Source organism: Leuciscus leuciscus, assembly GCF_965113295.1.
Source record: "Leuciscus leuciscus genome assembly, chromosome: 2".
In the NCBI taxonomy this organism is placed as follows: domain Eukaryota; kingdom Metazoa; phylum Chordata; class Actinopteri; order Cypriniformes; family Leuciscidae; genus Leuciscus; species Leuciscus leuciscus.
In genome coordinates this window covers 55,175,241-55,195,102 of record NC_138726.1, presented here as the reverse complement: position 1 = coordinate 55,195,102, position 19,862 = coordinate 55,175,241, and the positions used below count along the sequence as shown (strand labels likewise).

The 19,862-nt window shown below is 37.9% G+C and overlaps 2 protein-coding genes across 5 annotated transcripts in view; both read right to left on the bottom strand.

Annotated features, from left to right (window-relative positions):
• Positions 1-8,547: 8,547 nt before the first annotated feature.
• mfap3l (microfibril associated protein 3 like) lies at positions 8,548-17,994 on the bottom strand. Of its 2 annotated transcripts, none has more exons than XM_082162394.1 (3): positions 17,669-17,994; positions 16,386-16,783; positions 8,548-11,016 (listed from the first exon to the last, which is right to left on the bottom strand). In XM_082162394.1, exons 2-3 carry the CDS (start codon positions 16,663-16,665, stop codon positions 10,118-10,120), a joined length of 1,179 nt encoding a protein of 392 aa, XP_082018520.1. In that variant the 5' UTR covers positions 16,666-16,783; positions 17,669-17,994; the 3' UTR covers positions 8,548-10,117. The 2 variants fall into 2 exon arrangements, with proteins under 2 accessions (XP_082018520.1, XP_082018521.1); XM_082162395.1 differs by lacking the exon at positions 17,669-17,994 and adding an exon at positions 17,506-17,654.
• A 1,049-nt stretch (positions 17,995-19,043) lies between these two features.
• Positions 19,044-19,862, bottom strand: part of aadat (aminoadipate aminotransferase) — a 20,139-nt gene continuing 19,320 nt past the window's right edge. For all 3 annotated transcript variants that reach the window (XM_082162385.1, XM_082162383.1, XM_082162384.1), the window contains exon 14: positions 19,044-19,862. This exon is cut by the window's right edge and continues 133 nt beyond it. The gene's annotated coding sequence lies outside the window, so the exon portion shown is untranslated.

Sequence of the window (19,862 nt, the reverse complement as noted above, 5' to 3'; positions counted from 1 at the left end):
GATCCTGTGTTTGCACTGCATTGTTTTTCTCAGACGGCGTAGGGCGATGACGGACCCCGAGGTCGCATGCTAAAACGCTCCTCTCAGGTGAATCAAAGTTGAACGTATGTAATCCAGTCAGGGAGTATGAAATCCATCAGCTTCAACTTTCATTCAGTGAGGTGTCACAAGAAGTTAAATGTGCTTTTGTAATGTTTTACATAACATATTTGACTAAAGACTTTGCCAAGATGCAGATGGGGAGTGTTTTGGAAACATGTTTGAAAAGTTCAGTTCGGTGATGATGATGATGACTCTAAAGGCAGCCGCACACCGGACGCGCAGCTCAGCGCCGCGCCGCGCCACGTCTAGGACAACTGTCACCTGAAAATCCGATAACATCAGCAATTTTCTGATTTCTGTAAATAAATATAAAACTAAATGTATATTGCAGCACAGGGTGAAGTCCGTTTATACATTAACTACGATTTGAGACACACACATGTACATTTTATATAAAACTATGTAAATGGCGCTCTGTGGCGCGGCAGGATTTTGAACACGGTCCTGAGCCGCTGCGGACAGACGCCGAAAGGCGCCGCCAGTGTGTGTACTCTCATAGAGAATAGTGTGTTCGAATTTAAAAGACGTGGCGCTGCGCGTCCGGTGTGCGACCCCCTTAAGGCTGTAAGGTGGACAATAAAACCGTTTAGTGCACAACTAGTTCCAAGTCAGTCGAATCACCGTGATATCAATGCGCTCACAGAAACATTCAGGGACACAAAAACGTATTAACGCTCCCCCGTGACTTTTAATAATAAAATAGCTTCGCTGCTGAATCTCTACATTATATTTCTCAGCAACGAGGGGGTTACATCGCCATTTTGAAACTCACAGCTTCGTTATTAATAGAGAGAGGCGAACAGAAGCAGGTACGCATCTCTCTCTCTCTCTCTCTCTCTATATATATATATATATATATTATTGCCTATATACCTTCTTTCAAATATTCCGCCATAATTCGTTCAAATAAATGTAATCTTACGCACTACTTTATCTCTGAGGGCAGAATGCTAGATCTAACAAGCCTGACGAAAATAACCGTTCATTTTACCTTTCCTGGCCAATATTGCGCGGCAAACATCAATAACAGCTTAAAGTTGTCAATGCTGGCAAATTACCATGGTATAAACGGGACAATACGGCTAGCTGTGCATTAAACGATTGTAATGCACTTCTTCGCGGAGGCAACGACCCTCCCTCTTAAAAATAGTGCTTCCATTTACCACCCAAATGAGTAATTAATTAGCCTACTAGTAGTAAACATACTAGTAGTATATTAATATATAAAGCATCAGCATGTCTATATTATAGAGGTAGATAACCATTAGGCTACTTGTAAATAAATAAATATATATATATATATATATATATATATATATATATATATATATATATATATATATTAGGCTATGTGCATGTTTGGGGCAACTGTATGGTCTCTATGGACATGAAAGTGTAACATAAAGGCGAATTTTGCACATATTGAATTGTAATGTGTAAGAAAAGTTCTCACGATCTCATGGTAAGTGATGCACTTGCACAGCACTGAGAGGTTGTACGCACTGGGAACACATGTATGGTTTCTCCTGTGGTTGCACAGGTCATTAGCAGCAGCGCCAGACTTTCCTGCCTGAGGACACACACACATTAAAACTGTACAATGCGAGAGAACTGCATAAAGGTTCACAAGGGGGGAAACACTGTGCTATGAGACACAAAAACAACGTTTTTAACTGGTTTCTGTTCTGTTTGAGCACTGTTTCATCTTAAGATCAGCTGTGCACATTTTAATTCTCATTACAGAATGGATATTATGGAAAATCTCAGACACTCATCTTGAATATGAATGAGTAAATAATTTGATCAGTTTTGACTACTTTGTCAAATTGAATAGTAAACTTTCACCTTTTAATGGATTGCATTCCTAAGCCTTATACAATGGTTTGTTGTTTTTTTTGTTTTTTTTACTTGCATGTGGTGTCTGTTTTCAAGGAAATGCAAATTTATAATTTTTCATAAAGCAGAAGTGGTGTGAAAGCTAATTTTGATGAACTATTAAAGCTAAAAGCGCATTCATATTTATTAGTGAATTAGATTGCAATTCATTCATGAAATGAAAGTACAGCCGTATAGTCATAATTTAAAATAATCAGCTTTCATTTGAATGAATTTAGAATGAATTTAGCAATACATCTGTTTTAAATGCATCTGTGATAGTCAACTCTACACACACACACACACACACACACACACACAAAGGAAAACGATCAGTTGACTAAGTTTGAACTAAGACTAAGCCTGTGTCATTTTCCACATTGCGTACAAAGGGACTTTTCCTGTGTGTGTTTGTGTATTTGACCCTGTTCCCAGAGGAAACCTCTTTCACTGGTCTTTAAAGGCCTTTCATTTGAATAGGTTTTCAGAAGAGCTTTCAGCCTCTTTTCATCTGCAAATGTTTTGCTCTCTGAACATGTAAATGGTTTATCGCAGTGTTTTTGCAGGTGGAACTGCAGATGGAAACCATGCTGACTGTCTAAACTAGGATTTTATTTTTTAACCCTTTAAGGTTAGAATCAGTTTCAAAGATAAATACAAATCCTGACTTAATTAAAAGAAAACAAGTTGACAAAAATATTAAATCAATATTTGGTGATAAAATAGCATAACAAGCATATTATTTTTTTTGTAGTTCCGCCATTTTTGACTGGGAACACTACAAGTGTGACTTTGTGCCGTTTTATAAAAAATAAAAGCATAAAAAAAATGCCAGGTCAAAAATGACGGCCTGAAAAAAAAAAAAAAAAAAGCTTATAAATCCCTCGTTATGCTGCCCTACCACCAAATAATATTGGATTCAATGTTTGAAAAAAACTTTTTTTTTTATATATAAGCAATTTTTTTCAGGCTGGTCATTTTTGACCGGGAACACCAGAAGTGTTACAATGTGGGGCAAACGCACACAAATTTACAAAAACTATAAAAGAAAAAATGGGAAGTTGTTTGACTCTGGGTGAGTAAAGTCCAATGCAATGACATTTAACTAGCAATTTTAGGTACGGGAAAATTCTCTCTGGGTCAAAATGACCCGAACACAACGTGTTATATAAACTTGCCTTCACTAATACCATTTACATGCTAATGTAAATGGTATTAGTTTTAATACTTGCTAATACTTTTTTAAATGCTAATGGTTAGTGTATTTAGATAAAGAGAAAGCCATCTGTTAGCATTTGCTTTCTCATTGGCATTCAGTTTGAGAAGTTCCAGGAGAAATCATTTTTTGTTTGCCCATGCCAGACACACCTCGACTCATCGCTTTTAAAGCTTTGGTTTGGTTTGGTACTGTGGTGTCAGTGTTTGGTTGTTTAGAGACACTCCTTCCACACTGAAGGCAAGTGTGTGGTTTCTCTCCAGGACGAACTTGTGCGTAAAGAGTTTGTTTTTCTATAAATCACAGTTCTAAAAAGTTATCTTTCAAGTTGTTTTAAGTTCACATTTGACATTAAAAAGTCAATTTCACAGGGAAACACTTTTGCTACATAACGCACAATGAATCACTTTGGAAACTTTTTACTGTATTAGACTAACAATGTTTTTATTTAACATTGTGTTAAAAATGTGTTTGATTAATGTTATATTTAAATGGTCGTGCTTGCGTTAAGCCTGTCCAAACTTGTTAACCTTACGTTCAGTTTGGGGTCAATATGACAGAGTTTAAGTAGTGAAAAAACATACGCGTCATCATTTTGTTATCCTGAGATTTCGTGAATTTTCCTAATCATGTAAGATCCTTTCAGAAATGTCATTTTGATTTAATGATAATATTTCTGTTGTCCACTATGACACGACTGCACATGTTTAGGGTTCATACTGATCCCAGTTGACAGATATGGATTTTCACAAGTTGTTGTCTGTTAGTTGATACTGAAGGTACCAAGTCATCAATACTAAATGTCCACAAACCACACACACACACACACACACACACACACACACACACACACACACACACACACACACACACACACACACACACACACACACACACACACACACACACACACACACACACACACACACACACAATCCTCTGAGGTCTTACTGGTTTTAGATTGACCCCAAATGTAAGTAATGTTACTATTTACTTTATATAATTATTTAGAGTAATTAAAAATTGATTTAGTTACAGTTACAACTCGGGACAGATGACGGAACTGTCACTTGCATGCGCTGCATCGTCACGAAAGTGTGTCGTTTGCACGGGTTTTTAAGCCTTGCCTATTTTTTTTATTATTATCAAGCGCAAGAAGACGCAAAAGAGAACTCAATTCAGTAACCGCTCGCTGTTTTAGAAGTGTTGTGTGCGCTACACACATCTGAAGCACACGCCAGACAGCCGCATCTCGGTCAGCACGCAAATACAGAACTGGGTTCTTTTCCGCATCTTCTTGACCTTGAACAGACATATTCACACAAAATTGTCAAAATCCCCATATTGGCAAGTAACCGCATAAACCAGGGGTGGGGAACGTTGGTCCAGGAGGGCCACTGTCCTGCAGAGTTTCTGAACCAACCCTGAAAAAAAACTCACCTGATTGTAGCCTTAGTGATCCCGAAGAGCCTTAGTGATCTTGAAGAGCCCTAGTGACCCCGAAGAGCCTTAGTGATCCCGAAGAGTCTTAAGAGATCCCGAAGAGCCCTAGTGATCCCGAAGAGCCTTGGTGATCCTGAAGAGCCTTGGTGATCCCGAAGAGTCTTAAGAGATCCCGAAGAGCCCTAGTGATCCTGAAGAGCCTTAGTGATCCCGAAGAGCCCTGGTGACCCCGAAGAGCCCTGGTGACCCCGAAGAGCCTTGGTGATCCCGAAGAGTCTTAAGAGATCCCGAAGAGCCCTAGTGATCCCGAAGAGCCCTGGTGACCCCAAAGAGCCTTGGTAATCCCGAAGAGCCTTGGTGATCCCGAAGAGCCTTGGTGATCCCAAAGAGCCTTGGTGATCCCGAAGAGCCTTGGTGATTCTGAAGAGCCTTAATGATCCCGAAGAGCCTTAGTGATCCTGAAGACATTGATTAGCTTGTTCAGGTGTGTTTGATTAGGGTTGGAACTAAACTCTGCAGGAGAGTGGCCCTCCTGGACCAACGTTCCCCACCCGTGGCGTAAACATGAGAGAGAAATGTATCACTATATTGGATCCATGCAGCTCTTAAAGTGACAGCAGCCTAATAAACCTTCTGCTGTCTGAATGTTAATCAAACAACAAAAGAAAGAACAAAGAAACAAATCACTCACTGCTAATGACTGAATAACTTTTGTAACTTTAATAATGATTCATCTATATTTCATTTATACAGCGAAGTTTATGCAGTGTTAATGATTATTTCAATTTCTGTTCCTGAAAAATTATTTATTAAGGTTACAATGAAATACAACAACCAGGTCTATTTTATTTATGTATTTTTTATTTTTTGGTGGGGCCAGTGAATTGTTAGCGCTTAGCCCGACACTACGTAAGTTACCTCTCATCTCTACGAATCATGTGCATGCAGAGCCAGTCTGCCCTATCGGATGGTCTCTTTTATGATGCTAGTTTGCATATGCCAGCCAGTGAACGAGAGTACATGTGCCGAATTCTGACCCTCGCCATATTATTACCCCCTGAGTCCCCAGTATTAGGTTGGTACTCAACAGGGGGGGTAATAATTTGGCAGTGAGGGAACACCCCCCCCCCCCCCCCCACACACACACACACTTCAAGCACTTCTTATGAGCCGAAACTCTTACCGTACTGAAAGGCATGGTTTCTCTCCTGTATGCATGTGTTCAATGTGCCCGAGGCTTTCGCCTAGTCAAAACTTTGCCACACTGAGATCATTTACTGGGACCTTTTATGCAAAATTCACTTTTACATGGTGTTATGATGTTTCCACAGTGCATGTAAATAACCAGCATGTCATGGTAAAAATCCACCCACTCCTTTTTATTCTAATCCCTATAAATCAGAAGCAGTGTCTGAAAATGTGCTGTTCCAGATTTCTCCCTACAAATTTGATTATAGCATGAAAAGTCCCGCCCATGACTGGTGACGATGTGCCCTGTTGACCCAGATCCCGCTCCGAGTGAGTCTTATGCTTATATCCTCGCTATAGGACTGAAATCATGTGATATTAATGCGCCACATTAACATTATAAATCTTCTGTTATTGGATGTGCCATTCAACATAAGAGTCTCCATAGACTTCTGGCATCAGAGCCACTGAATTTCATTAATGAAGGACATGTGCCGAAGAAAATAGGTGAAGTCTTATATGTTTGTGCAAATCATTTTACAAACGAGGGTCAGTTCAACGCTGGATTTGCACAAAAGTTGATTCTGAAAGATGGGTCGATACCAAGCGGCAACCTTCCTGTCTCTCTCATGAATCAAACACAGAAGTGACTTAAACTGCAGTTCATCGACTGGCCACTAGAGACCGGCTGCAAAAGAGAGTCAATCCCACAGAACCCCATGTTAAAATGCCCAACTTTACAGCAGAAAAAATGTGTTTACAGCCTGGTACAAAAAGTGGTTTTGGTCTATATAGCTAATTTTGCCCTTCATGACGACTGTGAGGAGGTGATTTATTTTTTATTTTTATAACTCATCCGTTTAAATTATATTAAGCCTTAAAGTTCTGCATAATTAAGGGCGTGACCACTTGAGTGACAGGTGGATTGCCGCTGATGTCACTACTAGCCATTTGTCTTCTGTCTGTTAGCGTCACGTCACCTCAGACAATCGCCTCTTTGCCCATTTTCGTTTATCCGGGAGTGACGCGCTGCCAAGATGGCGACGGCCGGCTCCGCCTCCTTTGGGCTTCAAAAATGCTCTTCAGAAACCTACGGGTGACGTCACGGACACATATTTTAAGTCTATGGTCGAGACCAACATCCTACTCCACTTCCCACATGAGCGCACATGTACAACAATACAATTTATAGATGATCATGCTAATCGATAAGTTGAATAAAGTTAACCACAACAACTACATGAATTCAACTAGCGGTTCAGAAACGTTCTTAAAGTAACTTCTCCCTCTCTCCTCTCTAAAGTCTCTCCATCCGTGTCCAACTCCGGGTCGAACATTTATGACACAATTCCTGGCATTTTGGCAGCGTAAGATTCTCCAGTTTTGTTGTTGCCGGAGTATCCGAAGCACGGGCTGTAAAGGCTCCGCCCTCTTCTGGAAATGGGGCGAAGAGCTGAAACTTCACACACGTTCTGGGGACACCAGAGACTTGTGTTACATCTTGTAAAACGGGGCGTAATGGGTCTCCTTTAAAGTTGACTCCTGATCTTGTGAATGCTTAATACATGCTTCTTAATCTAGAACCAAAATGTATGAATTTATTTCATCCTCTAAAACGACTTATTTTCCGCTGACTTTATCATGACGACATGAACAAGAAAAGAAACACTCGCCACAAATATCATTTGAAGAAGAAGAGCTGGAGAAACAAGTCAATTCCGGATGAATTTATGATCACGTTTTGCCCTAAATTTATTGACTTGTTTTCTATATCATTCGGTAATTCACTCGAGACATTACATAATCGCCATTGTGAATTCATAATAAGTCACCAAAGTACTTCCCCAAATGATCTTCCAACTATATATTTATATATATATATTTGAAATATAATCTTATCACTAATATTGCTTTATGAGCAAACGCTTAACAGCATTTCAACAGAAGTTTTACATTTACATACAATTACAATACATATAACATTAAATTTGCATATTTTGAGTGATTTATATCACTGCTCTATCCTAGTGAGTAAACAGTTGCACGATTATTATTATACTCTTACATATTTTGTTCAGTGAATCTATGCATTATGACTGCAGCCCTGCACTGGTACATCATCACTGCAATCAACGTCAAATCAAAAAATGACCTAAATGAATAAAATACATAAAAATAAAATAAATCGACTAATGTTCCAAGGTTTAAAAATAATGATTATGATACACATTTGGTCCAACATGAGGTCAAGTGAATAATTAGTAATTTTTCAGTTTGCACCTTAAAATCAGACATCTTCATAATGCAAATCAACGGGCACAAGATCGAGGGCATCAGTCACATTCAGCAAATGTCTATATAGCATTTTATTCATGCATTTTAACAGTAGCATAATATATAGGCCTATATAACACAATTTACCGCAGCATTTTTTAACCATTTAACTTAAAACCTTTTATTTGAACACTGAAACACAATCTACTTATAATTCAAAACGTTTGAGTGTAATAATAAAAAATAAAATAAAAACAATAGACAACAAAAAATGTATTTGTGAGGCAAGGATCTTTAAAGCTCTTCGGAGAAAACAACATGATCTGCAAGGCACTGAGATCCGCAAGCATCTATGAAGCATTATGAGGAAAAGAAATGTGCATGATACAAAAGCTTATCAAAAGAGTTTCCCTCCTCACACCCGAATGAAGGCAAACACACACAGAGCATCATTGGTACACAGCAGCTTTATTTCACTACTTAAACAGCGTTTTCAAGAGTATCATGGCCATCGTTTCCTCTGGACAATCCTGACCAGGAACATTCTTCACGACTAGTGCTTAACCTGATAGATAGATGTTAGCATCAGTGCATCGGAGACACAACCGCAGGGTCACGCTGGCTTTAGAGGTCGAACAAAGCGAGATCAGCAACATTGAGGAACTCTAACACGTTTGCACTGAAACGAAGAGGTGAGCCTTTTTTTAAGAAGCAAAAACTACGGGTCTGGGAGATTAAACATCGGCAAGACTCGGTTATGAAGAGTTTCATAGAAAACAAACACGCTTGCAACAGTTTACTCTTACGAAAGAAAGAAAGAGACACCAAGCTGTGCATTTGAGACTAAAACACTTACTGTAGTACTACTAATAAAGTAATAATACTATGTTTCATTACAGTAACAGTACAAGGACTCCAGTGGAAACTCAACTGAACTACAGAATGCCTCAAAATCTCAAAAAAATGAAATTTCTCAGTGTTATTGAAGGTGTCAACGCCATTTACCTGGCCGACATGACGCCAGAGATAACACACAGCTGACACGTTTACACAAAGGTTTAGTCTCTCCAAGTCCAGCATTGAGAAAAGATTGACATGCATTCTTCATGCATTATAAGAGGGAGCAAAATCCTGAATTTTTTTTTTTTGATTTCTATTAAATGGAAAATGCACTTCAGCCTCATGGTATGTGCTTTTCGTTCAGCCAAATGTATTAATCAGTCGTCCGTTCTCACTCATTCATGAAATGGATAATCTGCAACTACATCCAATGGTAAAACTACTTCCTGTCTGCCGATGAAGACACACGATGTGAACTGTGTGTAGTTTCAAGACAGGACAAAACAGGGTTTTCTAAATAAACAGAGAACTTTGCCTCAAAATACATTCAGCATGAGAATTCATTGTCATTGGGAAGAATAATTTAACAAGTCTAACTCAAAAGAAGTGACAAGGTTATATTTCACCCCAAAATCAAAAGAAATTAGTTTTTTTTTTTTTTTTTACGGAAAATTACATTTTTTAGGAACATTAATAATTTTTGGGGGATTGTGACAATCATTTTAAGCTCATTTAGTCCCCAAATTATCTTTACTGTAATGCAAAAAAAAGAAGAAAATCTCATTACAGTAATACACTTTGATTTATAAACTCATAATTATTGCAATATACTATTAATTCTGTTTTTTTTTTTACTGAAATCAGCCTCATTAGACTCAGTTGTTACAAATTTAATATTTTAAATGTACAGTAATGAGAACAACATCTGTTGCATTACAATAGCGGGTTTAAATTGCTAAACTAAAATGAGTCACAATGTAAAAGCTTTATTTTCTGTCAGCGAAATGCATTTTCTCTTTTTTTCCGATTGATTTTACGGTGAAATACGACCCGGGAATTTTTCTTAAGTTTTGAGAGATTCACGCTAACACAAATGCAACTTCTAAGAAAATCAAATCTTGACCTTTTTTCTTTCCCCAAGAGAATGCATAGCGAGCTCATTACCCTTAGTTTAAGATATTACACATGGCTTTCGTAAATGACTTGGGTATTCGGCGTTGGCGTCACGACCTCCTCTTCCACAGACTCCGCCTTGATTTCCTTTTCCTCGGACTCCGCCTCCAAAGGCAGCTGATCGACAGGCGGGGGAGACACCGCTTCAGGAAGAGGCGGAGCTTCCATGTTACAGCATCCAGCGTCGGCTAGCGGCGGATGAATGGAGACCTGAATGGCCATGTGTCGAGGCTGCTCGTGAAGCGATGCGTCGTCCGAGTCCGCGGCCGGAGACTCGCTGCGATCCCTCTCCCTCGCTCGCTCTCTCTCGTGCAAGATGGAGTAAACGTCGCCGGAAGTGCTGGCTACAACACCACCGGGGCCTTCGTGAAGCTCGGGTGCTTGTCGGACGAAAGTGTGTCTCATTTCCTCCACGCCGACGACCTCGAGGATCTCCTCCATGAAGGTGCGGCAGTTCATGATCAGCGGCGGGAGCGGGATGCTACGCGCTAACTCCTCTATGTAGCGCGCGAACTCCATGGTCTTGAACTGCGTGACCTTCGCCAGCTCCAGCGTTTTGGCCGAGGTAATGATGGGAATACGCTTGGCGATCTCAAAGGCCTTTTGAAGCTTTTCCGCACCTTCTGTTCGGAAAAACTCGTTGATGGCCTTCTCGGTTTTCTTCAGATGGCTGCTCATCATGCAAAGGCGAGTGATGTTGAGAATCATTATGATGGTGAACGTCACCAGACACACCACCATATAGTACACACCCATATCTCCATTGGTGAAGACCACGCGCAGGGTCACGGTGCAGTTGGCCTTGCCGTACGCGTTGGAGGCCACGCAAGTGTATTTGCCACGGTCTGCAAACGTGATGCTGGTGATGTTGAGGATGCCATTGTCCAGAAGCCACCATTTACCATCTGAGAGAGAAGAGGAGAGAGAGAGAGAGAAATCACACACTGGAGATCATGGACGGGCTAATCTGCTCACTAAAAGCATATCTTCAACTTCAGTGAAACCCTAAACTCCAACAGTGTTTATATGTACAACAAAAAGTAAAAAAATATGTGCAGAGCTAAAAGTAATGACCCTACAAATTTGATTATACTATCAAAATATGAGCTGCAGGTTTATTTTACTTCACTATGCAAAAAAACTAACTAAAATGCATAGAAAAACAAAAAGCTCACAGGAAAAAGCAAACATAATGAGTTTTTAATATTTCATTTGTTCTCTCGTTTTTTTGCATGTGTTCATAATTTGTTTGTATGACAGCCTGGATGAAAATGATGTCCGCACACTTCGTCATGTTTCATTGCATTATTACAGATAAATCTCCTGACTCCAAACACAACTACGCAAGTATTTAATGAGTTTGTGTGTGTCACCTTATAAAAGGCTGATTTTGTGTGTGTCACCTTATAAAAGGCTGATGCACACCGAGAGCTGATTCTTTTGTTATGTCACGCTGTGTTGTTGGTGTGTCTTGTTTTTGATTCTTTGTTTGCCTTTGTTTTGAGCTAATAGGGGTTTTTTTCTCCCAGTGGTTTGTTGTTTTTGTATTAAGTTGAAACTTTGAATCTTTATTTTTACCTTTTTGTTATTTTCTTGTATTGTCTTACAACCGACCAGGGAGTGGTGAACAGGGAAGCATGTCATGTGACTCATCTCGCAACACGCTGTTAATACACTAGTTAAGCAGCGGGTGCTATTATTGTATGTTTTGAGTTTTCTTAGTTAGTATAGATTAGGTAGGGCGTGTTGAAAGCCGAAGACTTTATTTAGTTTGTTGTATTTAAATGTTCTTGTTGTGTTAGTAGTTTATTGGGAAGGGGTTGTAGTTAAAACGTTTTCTATTTTATTTGTTTTTTTAGGCCCGCTCAGGGTCCTACTCCCTGTGAACGGTGTGTGTGTGTGTGTGTGTGTGTGTTTCTCTTTTGTCTCTCTCTCTTTTGAGCACTTTATTGTGAATAAATATCTTCCTTTTCTCAATTTAAACTCCCTTTGTTCTTGTGTTGTTTGTGCACCAGCACCTTGATCACGTCTACCAGGGTTAAAGGATCAGGGAAATCATTTATTTATTTTTATGTTGTCTTCCCTCGTGCCCTTCGCCACTTTAGGGACGTAACAATATACACTACCGTTCAAAAGTTTGGGGTCAGTCAGATTTTTTTAATGTTTTTAAAAGAAGTCTCCTCTGCTCACCAAGATGGCATTTATTTGATAAAAAAAAAGTAAATAAAAAAAACGGTAATATTGTGAAATATTATGACAATTTAAAATTACTGTTTTCTATTTTAATATATTGTAAAGTGTAATTTATTCCTGTGATCAAAGCTGTATTTTCAGCATCATTACTCCAGTCTTCAATGTCACATGACCCATCAGAAATCATTCTAATATGAGGATTTGATGCTCAAGAAACATTAATTATTATTATCAATGTTGAAAACAGATATTTACATTTTTATTTCATGATGCTCTGATGAATAGAAAGTTCAAAAGAACAGCATTTATCTGAAATCTAAAGCTTTTGTAACATTAAACACGACCGGTCAAAAGTTTGGGGTCAGTAAGAATTTTAATTTTATTTTTTGGGGAAAAAAATAAAATAAATCAATACTTTTATCATCAAGGATGAGTTAAACTGATCAAGTTACAGTAAAGACATTTATAATTAGAAAATATTCTATTTTAAATAAATGCTGTTCTTTTGAACTTTCTATTCATCAAAGAATTTTGAAAAAAAATTGTACACAACAGTTTTCAACATTGATAATAATAATGAATGTTTCTTGAGCATCAAATTATTATATTAGAATGATTTCTGAAGGATCATGTGACACTGAAGACTGGAGTAATGATGCTGAAAATTCAGCTTTAATCACAGTAATAAATTACAGTTTAAAATATATTAAAATAGAAAACAGTCATTTTAAATTGTCATAATATTTCACAATATTACTGGGTTTTTTTTTTTATTGTTTTTTATCAAATAAATGCAGCCTTGGAGAGCAGAAGATACTTCTTTTAAAAACATTAAAAAATCTTACTGACCCCAAACTTGTGAACGGTAGTGTATAAACCCAGTCTCTCGTAAACATGTAAACAACAGCATTGCACCATGACTCCCAGGAGTTTCAGAAACGGACACAGTTTGCCAGATCACAATCAAGTGCTTCCAGTTTTTCCAGGTAACAAGCATCAGAGATGTAATAATTCGATAATGCAAGTAAAACATCTTGACGTCACAACAACAGAAGAAAACGAGGTTGCACACAAAAGTGAAACTGGGATAAGAGGCAAAAATCTCAAATAATTTAAGAACGTAGTGTTAAATTGAAACGTAATGTTAAAATATTAAAATCTAGTACTGGTGTACAAGTGTGCTGGTAAACCCACACTGTTTGTAAACGCAATGCTCTAGAAGAAAGCACAAAACGTGGATCCATGGACCCTGTGGCCTCGATGAACAGACTTTGCATAAACCATATTTACATACGGACACTGATGCAGGATCAGTTTCTGCCTTATTTGAGTAAAGGACGCGCACACACATAATGCTCAAGTGTTTTAAGTGCTGCGGGAATTTATAAACTCCATATCAATAACTCCAGCACCAGTCTGCCAATGCTTTTCCTACTGGAAGACACCAGAGATCAACACAAATCAGCAATTATGTAAGCAAAGCAAAATCATTTGATCTTTACACAGACTATAACTAACAGTCAGTAAGTGAAGTCAAAAATATGAAATCTGAATGGACTATTAACTTTCATAAAGCAAAATTCAGGTCTTATTGTGAATGAATAACATCGGCGGGGTTTCCCTCCAAACAATCCCGACAATTCCTGATGGTTAAAGTGAAGCTCCACTCCACATTTGGTTCTTTTGCTTCACTGAAACACAGTATAAAAAAGTAAAATAGATTGCGAATGTCATTTAACGTTGGCTTTAAAGCTAACAACTACGCCGAGTCATCCTGATTATGACAGGAATGATTTAATCTCATGTTAAACACGGAAGGTTTCGAGTCTGCAGAGTCACGCTGTGCAAGACAAAACATGTCAAACAGTGTTTAGTTCACACTAATGCTTCACACGGGAACACACCCAAGTGAAAAGAAAGGATGTTTCCATGTCACTTGTGTTTAAACACTGCTAGTATTTTTAGCACGCGACGCCCGCCTCACACACCGTCGGTAATCCTCCGAACATCACTTATGCTTCCGCCGGGAATTACAGACTCACGTTTTATATCTCCGGATTAAAAGATCAAATCATTCATGATGATTGCGTAACGGATTAATCTCGAATCTCAAGAGAGGATGTGATAAATTATGGGAAATATCCACTGTGGTCATTCCCAAAACTAAGTGTTAAAACATCTCTAAAATCAGCACTAAGACTTGTTTGTCACTACCGTTCAAAAGTTTGGGATCAGTCAAATGTTTTTAAGAAATATAGCTTTATTTATATGCGATAAGTTGATCAACAGTGACATTTAGCCTCGTCATGTGTCAAGTAACTCGCTCATTCACTTCCGTGTAAAAAAAGTTGCTAGTCCGGAGAAAACAGGAATTTTTTTGTGATGTAAATTACATTTATTCTGAAGCAATATTCCCATTAGTGTTCAATCAGCTTTGAAATATTTAAATCTGCATATTTGATATATTTACCCCCAGGGCATTTATTTTACCTTTATAAAAGGGCATTTGTTCCCCCCAATCTTATTAAATGCATGCATCATATTTCATGTCAAATTCTTACATTTGATCAATAAATTCAATTAGAGTAATAAGACACTATAGGGCTGTTAACAATTTACAATGAAAAATTACAACTGCGTTAAATAATGTTATGGGATTGTTTTAAATATTTTTTGAAAGTACAAAAAGAAAGAATAATACTTTAAAACATTCAAATGATTCGTTCAAACGTCCAATTCGTTCAAGAATAAGGCAGTTGTTTATGAATGATTCATTGAATCTTTTGACTCAAACCGATTCGTTAAAAACACTAAATCATTCAGTAATAAAAACAAGGCTGTGTTTCTGCTTGATCTTTGTTTGGATCTATTTTCGCAGCTGAAACAGAACAAAAGCAGTCAATATTGTGCCTAAACATGTAAGCGACTTAGATTTCATACAGCAATTCAATAAACAAGTCGGTAATATTATTTGTCTGAGCTACTCGGTCCGTACAATCCCACACAAAATCTGAGGTCTGGTGATAAGAGACTTTTAAAACCTACTTTTATTCCTCAGCTTTTAATTCATTGTGAGCTTCTGTCGTGAAAGTGTGGTTTGCCCTCGTCTCTTTATCGTATGTTTGGTTCAGCACATTTTGATTTCTCCTTGAGAGGCTTCATGAGCCTCAACAGTGCAACCTTGTTCCCATCAGTACATTATACATTATATATTAGGCCTATTATCCACTATCGATCATCAGCACTTACACTTAATGTAGCCTAATAAAGTCAATCACTCGTGTTTTGGTGATTCCATAGTTATTTTTATGGTTATTAACGTTTTAATCAGGATACTTGTCCAGTCGGGCGAGCAAAATTCTCTCACTTGCCCCTTCAAAAAATCCACTTGTCCGTTAAAGACACTGACAGTAAAAGATATTTATAATGTTACAAAAGATTTCCATTTCAAGTAAATACTGTTCTTTTGAACTTTTTGTTTTTCAAAGAATCCTGTATCAGTTTCCACAAAAATATGAAACTGTGAAAATTCAACATTTACAATAGATTCACACAGAATATTACAATTATTTTAAACTGTAATATTACCGTTTTAACTGCATTAAAATAAATGCTGCCTTGGTGAGCATTAGAAAAATTGTGTAAACCCTTGAAAATTGTTATCATTTTTGTTGCACATACTCATAGACCTAACAGGAGGTCTTCACACTCGGGTCGAGCAATAACATAACTTCAACGCTGCCATTTGGGTGAATCATAATGGAAGTAAATTCTATTATATGTGCATCTATTATTATTGTTTATTCTATTTATTTATGTTCTCATTTAAATGCCTGTTCTAATGTCATATATGTATGTATGTACCAAGAGCTCCTGTAAAAACCACAAAAAATTCCTTGTGTGTTTGTGCACACTTGGCTCATAAAGCTCATTCTGATCTAGTGCTGGAATAGTAGATCAGATTTATATCCATTCTGCAGGGATACATTTAAGTCATCGAAACGAATGAAGTGACCAGGTGTAGGACTAGTGATAGAAGACAATGCATTGGTGTCTGAAGGTGTTTTTTCAGTAAACGTACCACTTATCTGTGTGTCCAGCAGGTGTCCGTGTGAGTTGAACCACTGGACATTTGGGAAAGGGTCACCGGTGATATTACAGTCAATTAAAGCACAGTTTCCCTCCCGGGCGATGATCTGGTTTATTTTGGTGAGCACCACGGGAACCGACCCGTCACCATTTGCCTCCGTCCCGTTCTCTCTTCCATCCTCATTCACCGCCGAGATGTTCAAAGGCCCTGCCACACTAAAACTAATCATGGACACTAAATAAATGATCACGTATCCGTTCACCTTCTTCATTTTCTCTGGCTTTCAGTAACAGCAGTAGAGATAAGATGTCATTCTCCACCGGTCCTCATATTACAGTCATGGAGAGCACAAACCACCGGTGTACATGATATTTCCTGCAGATGCATCACTGGAAAGACACAATAAAAAGAGGAACAATACATTTAAAAATGCATTTGATTTGTCAGAATGACAGAAAGACATGAGTGACTCCTCCTCCTCCTCCTCCTCGTCGACCTGATCTCTTATCAAACAAGACGTGCTAAAACAAGAACTGACTCATATTTTCGGAGGCAGAAATCATAATATTAATGGGTTAAAAGTCACATAAAGCCATTTAATTTGATGCCAATTTAAAACACTTAACATATCCAATCTATATTTGACGTTTGATGTACATTCAAATGTACATCTGCAACCTGAATATTACTAATTTAGAGGAAATTAAGACACATTAACTTGTTTTAAATAAAAAAATGAGCACAAATAACTGCTTAATATGACAATACTAAATCAAATCGTGATCCGCATACTTGTGCTATTAGCCTGATGTCATTTTTCAAAGCTTCTAACGTACGACCAACACATCTAGCTGCTATACGTTTACAAAACATTCAAATGCAAACCAACCAAGACAAGACATGAGTTTTCAGGTATAATATTCGCACAGTATTGATGTCTAAATTATATTTGACACGTTCAAATGTGCTGAAATCAGCTCGAGCTAACTGCGGCTAGTCATATGACACCAGTCACCATCCGCTAAGGAAGACGCATTAAAATACATTTCCCCCCCACATTCATATGCTTTAACCCTCACCATTCAACACGAAGATAAAAGAAAACACCTACCGTTTACGTTTAAATCACGCGAATGTAAAAACGCAGTCGCAGTTTATATGGCCGAATGAGCCGCTAGCATAATAGCCGAAAACAGCCGCGTTTCCTTTTGTTACATTTCGCACAACGGTCACAAACACAGCGATATTTACTCGATTAACAGCGAAACACTTACACCATGCTGTTCCGTCGCTCGTATTCTCGATGTTCGTCCTGAAATGTGACGTGCCGAAGCTCATTTGATGTGTTTTGTGGGTTTGGTTTAAGTTGTGACCCAATAATCCTCTGAGAAATTCACGGACCCCAAAATAATGTACTGTGTGTGAAATATGACGGAGTAAAGCGTAATGTTTGGTCTTTAACCCCTCCTATCTTCTGTGCATATCGGCTTTCTATTCCTCCTCCATCTTTTTTCTTCTTCTTTTTGACCGAATTGACCCAGTTTTTCCTGTAATTTGTTGTGAATTTGAGCTGACTTCGTCACCCAGTTTGGTTCATTTCCTCACAGTTAACTGGTTTAGTTGCATATCTTGATTGTACTGTGGTAGCTACAGCAATGTGCTAAGACACCAATAAACAGTACTGTGATAGCCTACTTTTTTTAATGGTCCAATTGGGTTTATTAATTTGGTTTATTAAATGTTTTATTGCATAATTATAAAGCTTTATTTATTTATTTTTTAACTGTGCTTTAACTAGTTGGGTATTACTCTACTCGTGTGGATATTGAGTGTAATTTAAGAACATTGGAAATATGTAAATACCATATGAATATTGTGTTACACTTTATTTTACACATTGCTTTCTATAAAAAGTAACTAACTAATGGAATTAGTTATGCAATATTGTAACATTACTTCCCCAATACTGATTATCATTCATTACCATAGTGTTTCAAATGACAATTTATAAGGTACCACTGTATTTGCTGTCCCCTTGTTCACATATAAAGACAGATTTACCTTTATTTGCTGCACCTCATTGTTTTAATATTATAAAAATCAAGCCTAAATAGGGAAGCTGATGTGAAAGTCATATGGTCATGTGTATCGCCACCTGTCACGCTGCAGATTGCACATTCAGGCTTAAGAAATCCTGTTTAAGTATTAACTGCCCTTGTTGGTCAATGTCGAACCACTTTAAAGCACTTCGATCATTTATTATAACCAGTGTGTTAAACCATTCAAACCTGAAGAAACACACGTACACGCTATTAATCTGGCTTTTAAAGCAGTTATGAGTGCATTACTCTGAGCTTATACACAATAACAGCAAGATTTATCACAGCCGCCTGAGTGAGTGAGAGTGAGTGTGTGTGTGTGTGTGAGAGAGAGCCCTTCTTAAGCACTTTCCCTGAGTAGTGTACACAAAGAAGCTGTTGTCACAGAAACAACACACACAGTGTGAATGCCAGCACACCAAACTCTTAAAAATAAAAGGTTCCAACAGGATTCAAGAGCCATTTTAGGTTCCCCAAAGAACCTTTCAGTGAACAGTTTCTGAAGAACTTACTGAAGAACGCTGAAGAAAATCAGCATTACAGACAATAATGGCGTTTGTTTAATGATTTATTGAACCCTTTTTTTGCCCACATGCACAATCACATGCAAGTCCAAGCGAGTATAACAACTCCATGATTATTTGTAATTTTATTAAGCCATTTTAAGTCAAATGGAAAAAATCCACTATTGCATTCCCCGACTTTTAGAAATAACAAAAAAAACCGAGAGAGATTAACGCAGATCTTTCTGAAACCCCATCACAGCAGTGTTGACTAGTTTCTAGTCATTTAATGCCAGGGTAATATAACGCAAGGTATGGTGATAAAAATGTACATTAATTTAAAAAAAGAAATGCCGTCAATCTGTGATGAGGGTCCATCAGCTTAATGCCATTTTAAAAGCTTCTACATGCATCGTGTCAATACATTTACTCCTCGTGTGTGTTGAAAACAGCCGGAGTTAACAGCGAGCTAATGAAGACGAATCAATGGCTTTAACCTTCACAAGTCAACACAGAGTTTTAAATCAACAGACTATCACAACTACATACACTCACCTGACCTTCACCTTCTAATGGTTAAACATTTCACACAATAAACCAGTTTTAAAGTCACATGAAATGCCTCCATGCAGACAGCGGCTGCAATTTCACTGTAAACCAACTTCAGCAAATCTTGATATTATTATTATATTAATATATTATATTAATACGCACCACATAACGAATAAAACGTCTTGAATCTTGAAATAGTGTTATTGAACATCATTTCAAATTTGTTCATCTGGTACTGACTGACAGGTAAAAACATGGGTTTGTTGTTGTGCAAAAAACAAAAGTGTGTGTGTGTGTGTGTGTGTGTGTGTGTG

What these genes read in the sequence shown, in the direction of transcription:
- mfap3l (XM_082162394.1), bottom strand. Translation starts at nt 16,665, where the DNA reads ATGAAGAAGGTGAACGGATACGTGATCATTTATTTAGTGTCCATGATT. An exon ending in GCTGGACACACAGATAAGTG is followed by an intron (nt 11,017 to 16,385) that starts GTACGTTTACTG and finishes CTTCTCTCTCAG; the next exon opens with ATGGTAAATGGTGGCTTCTG.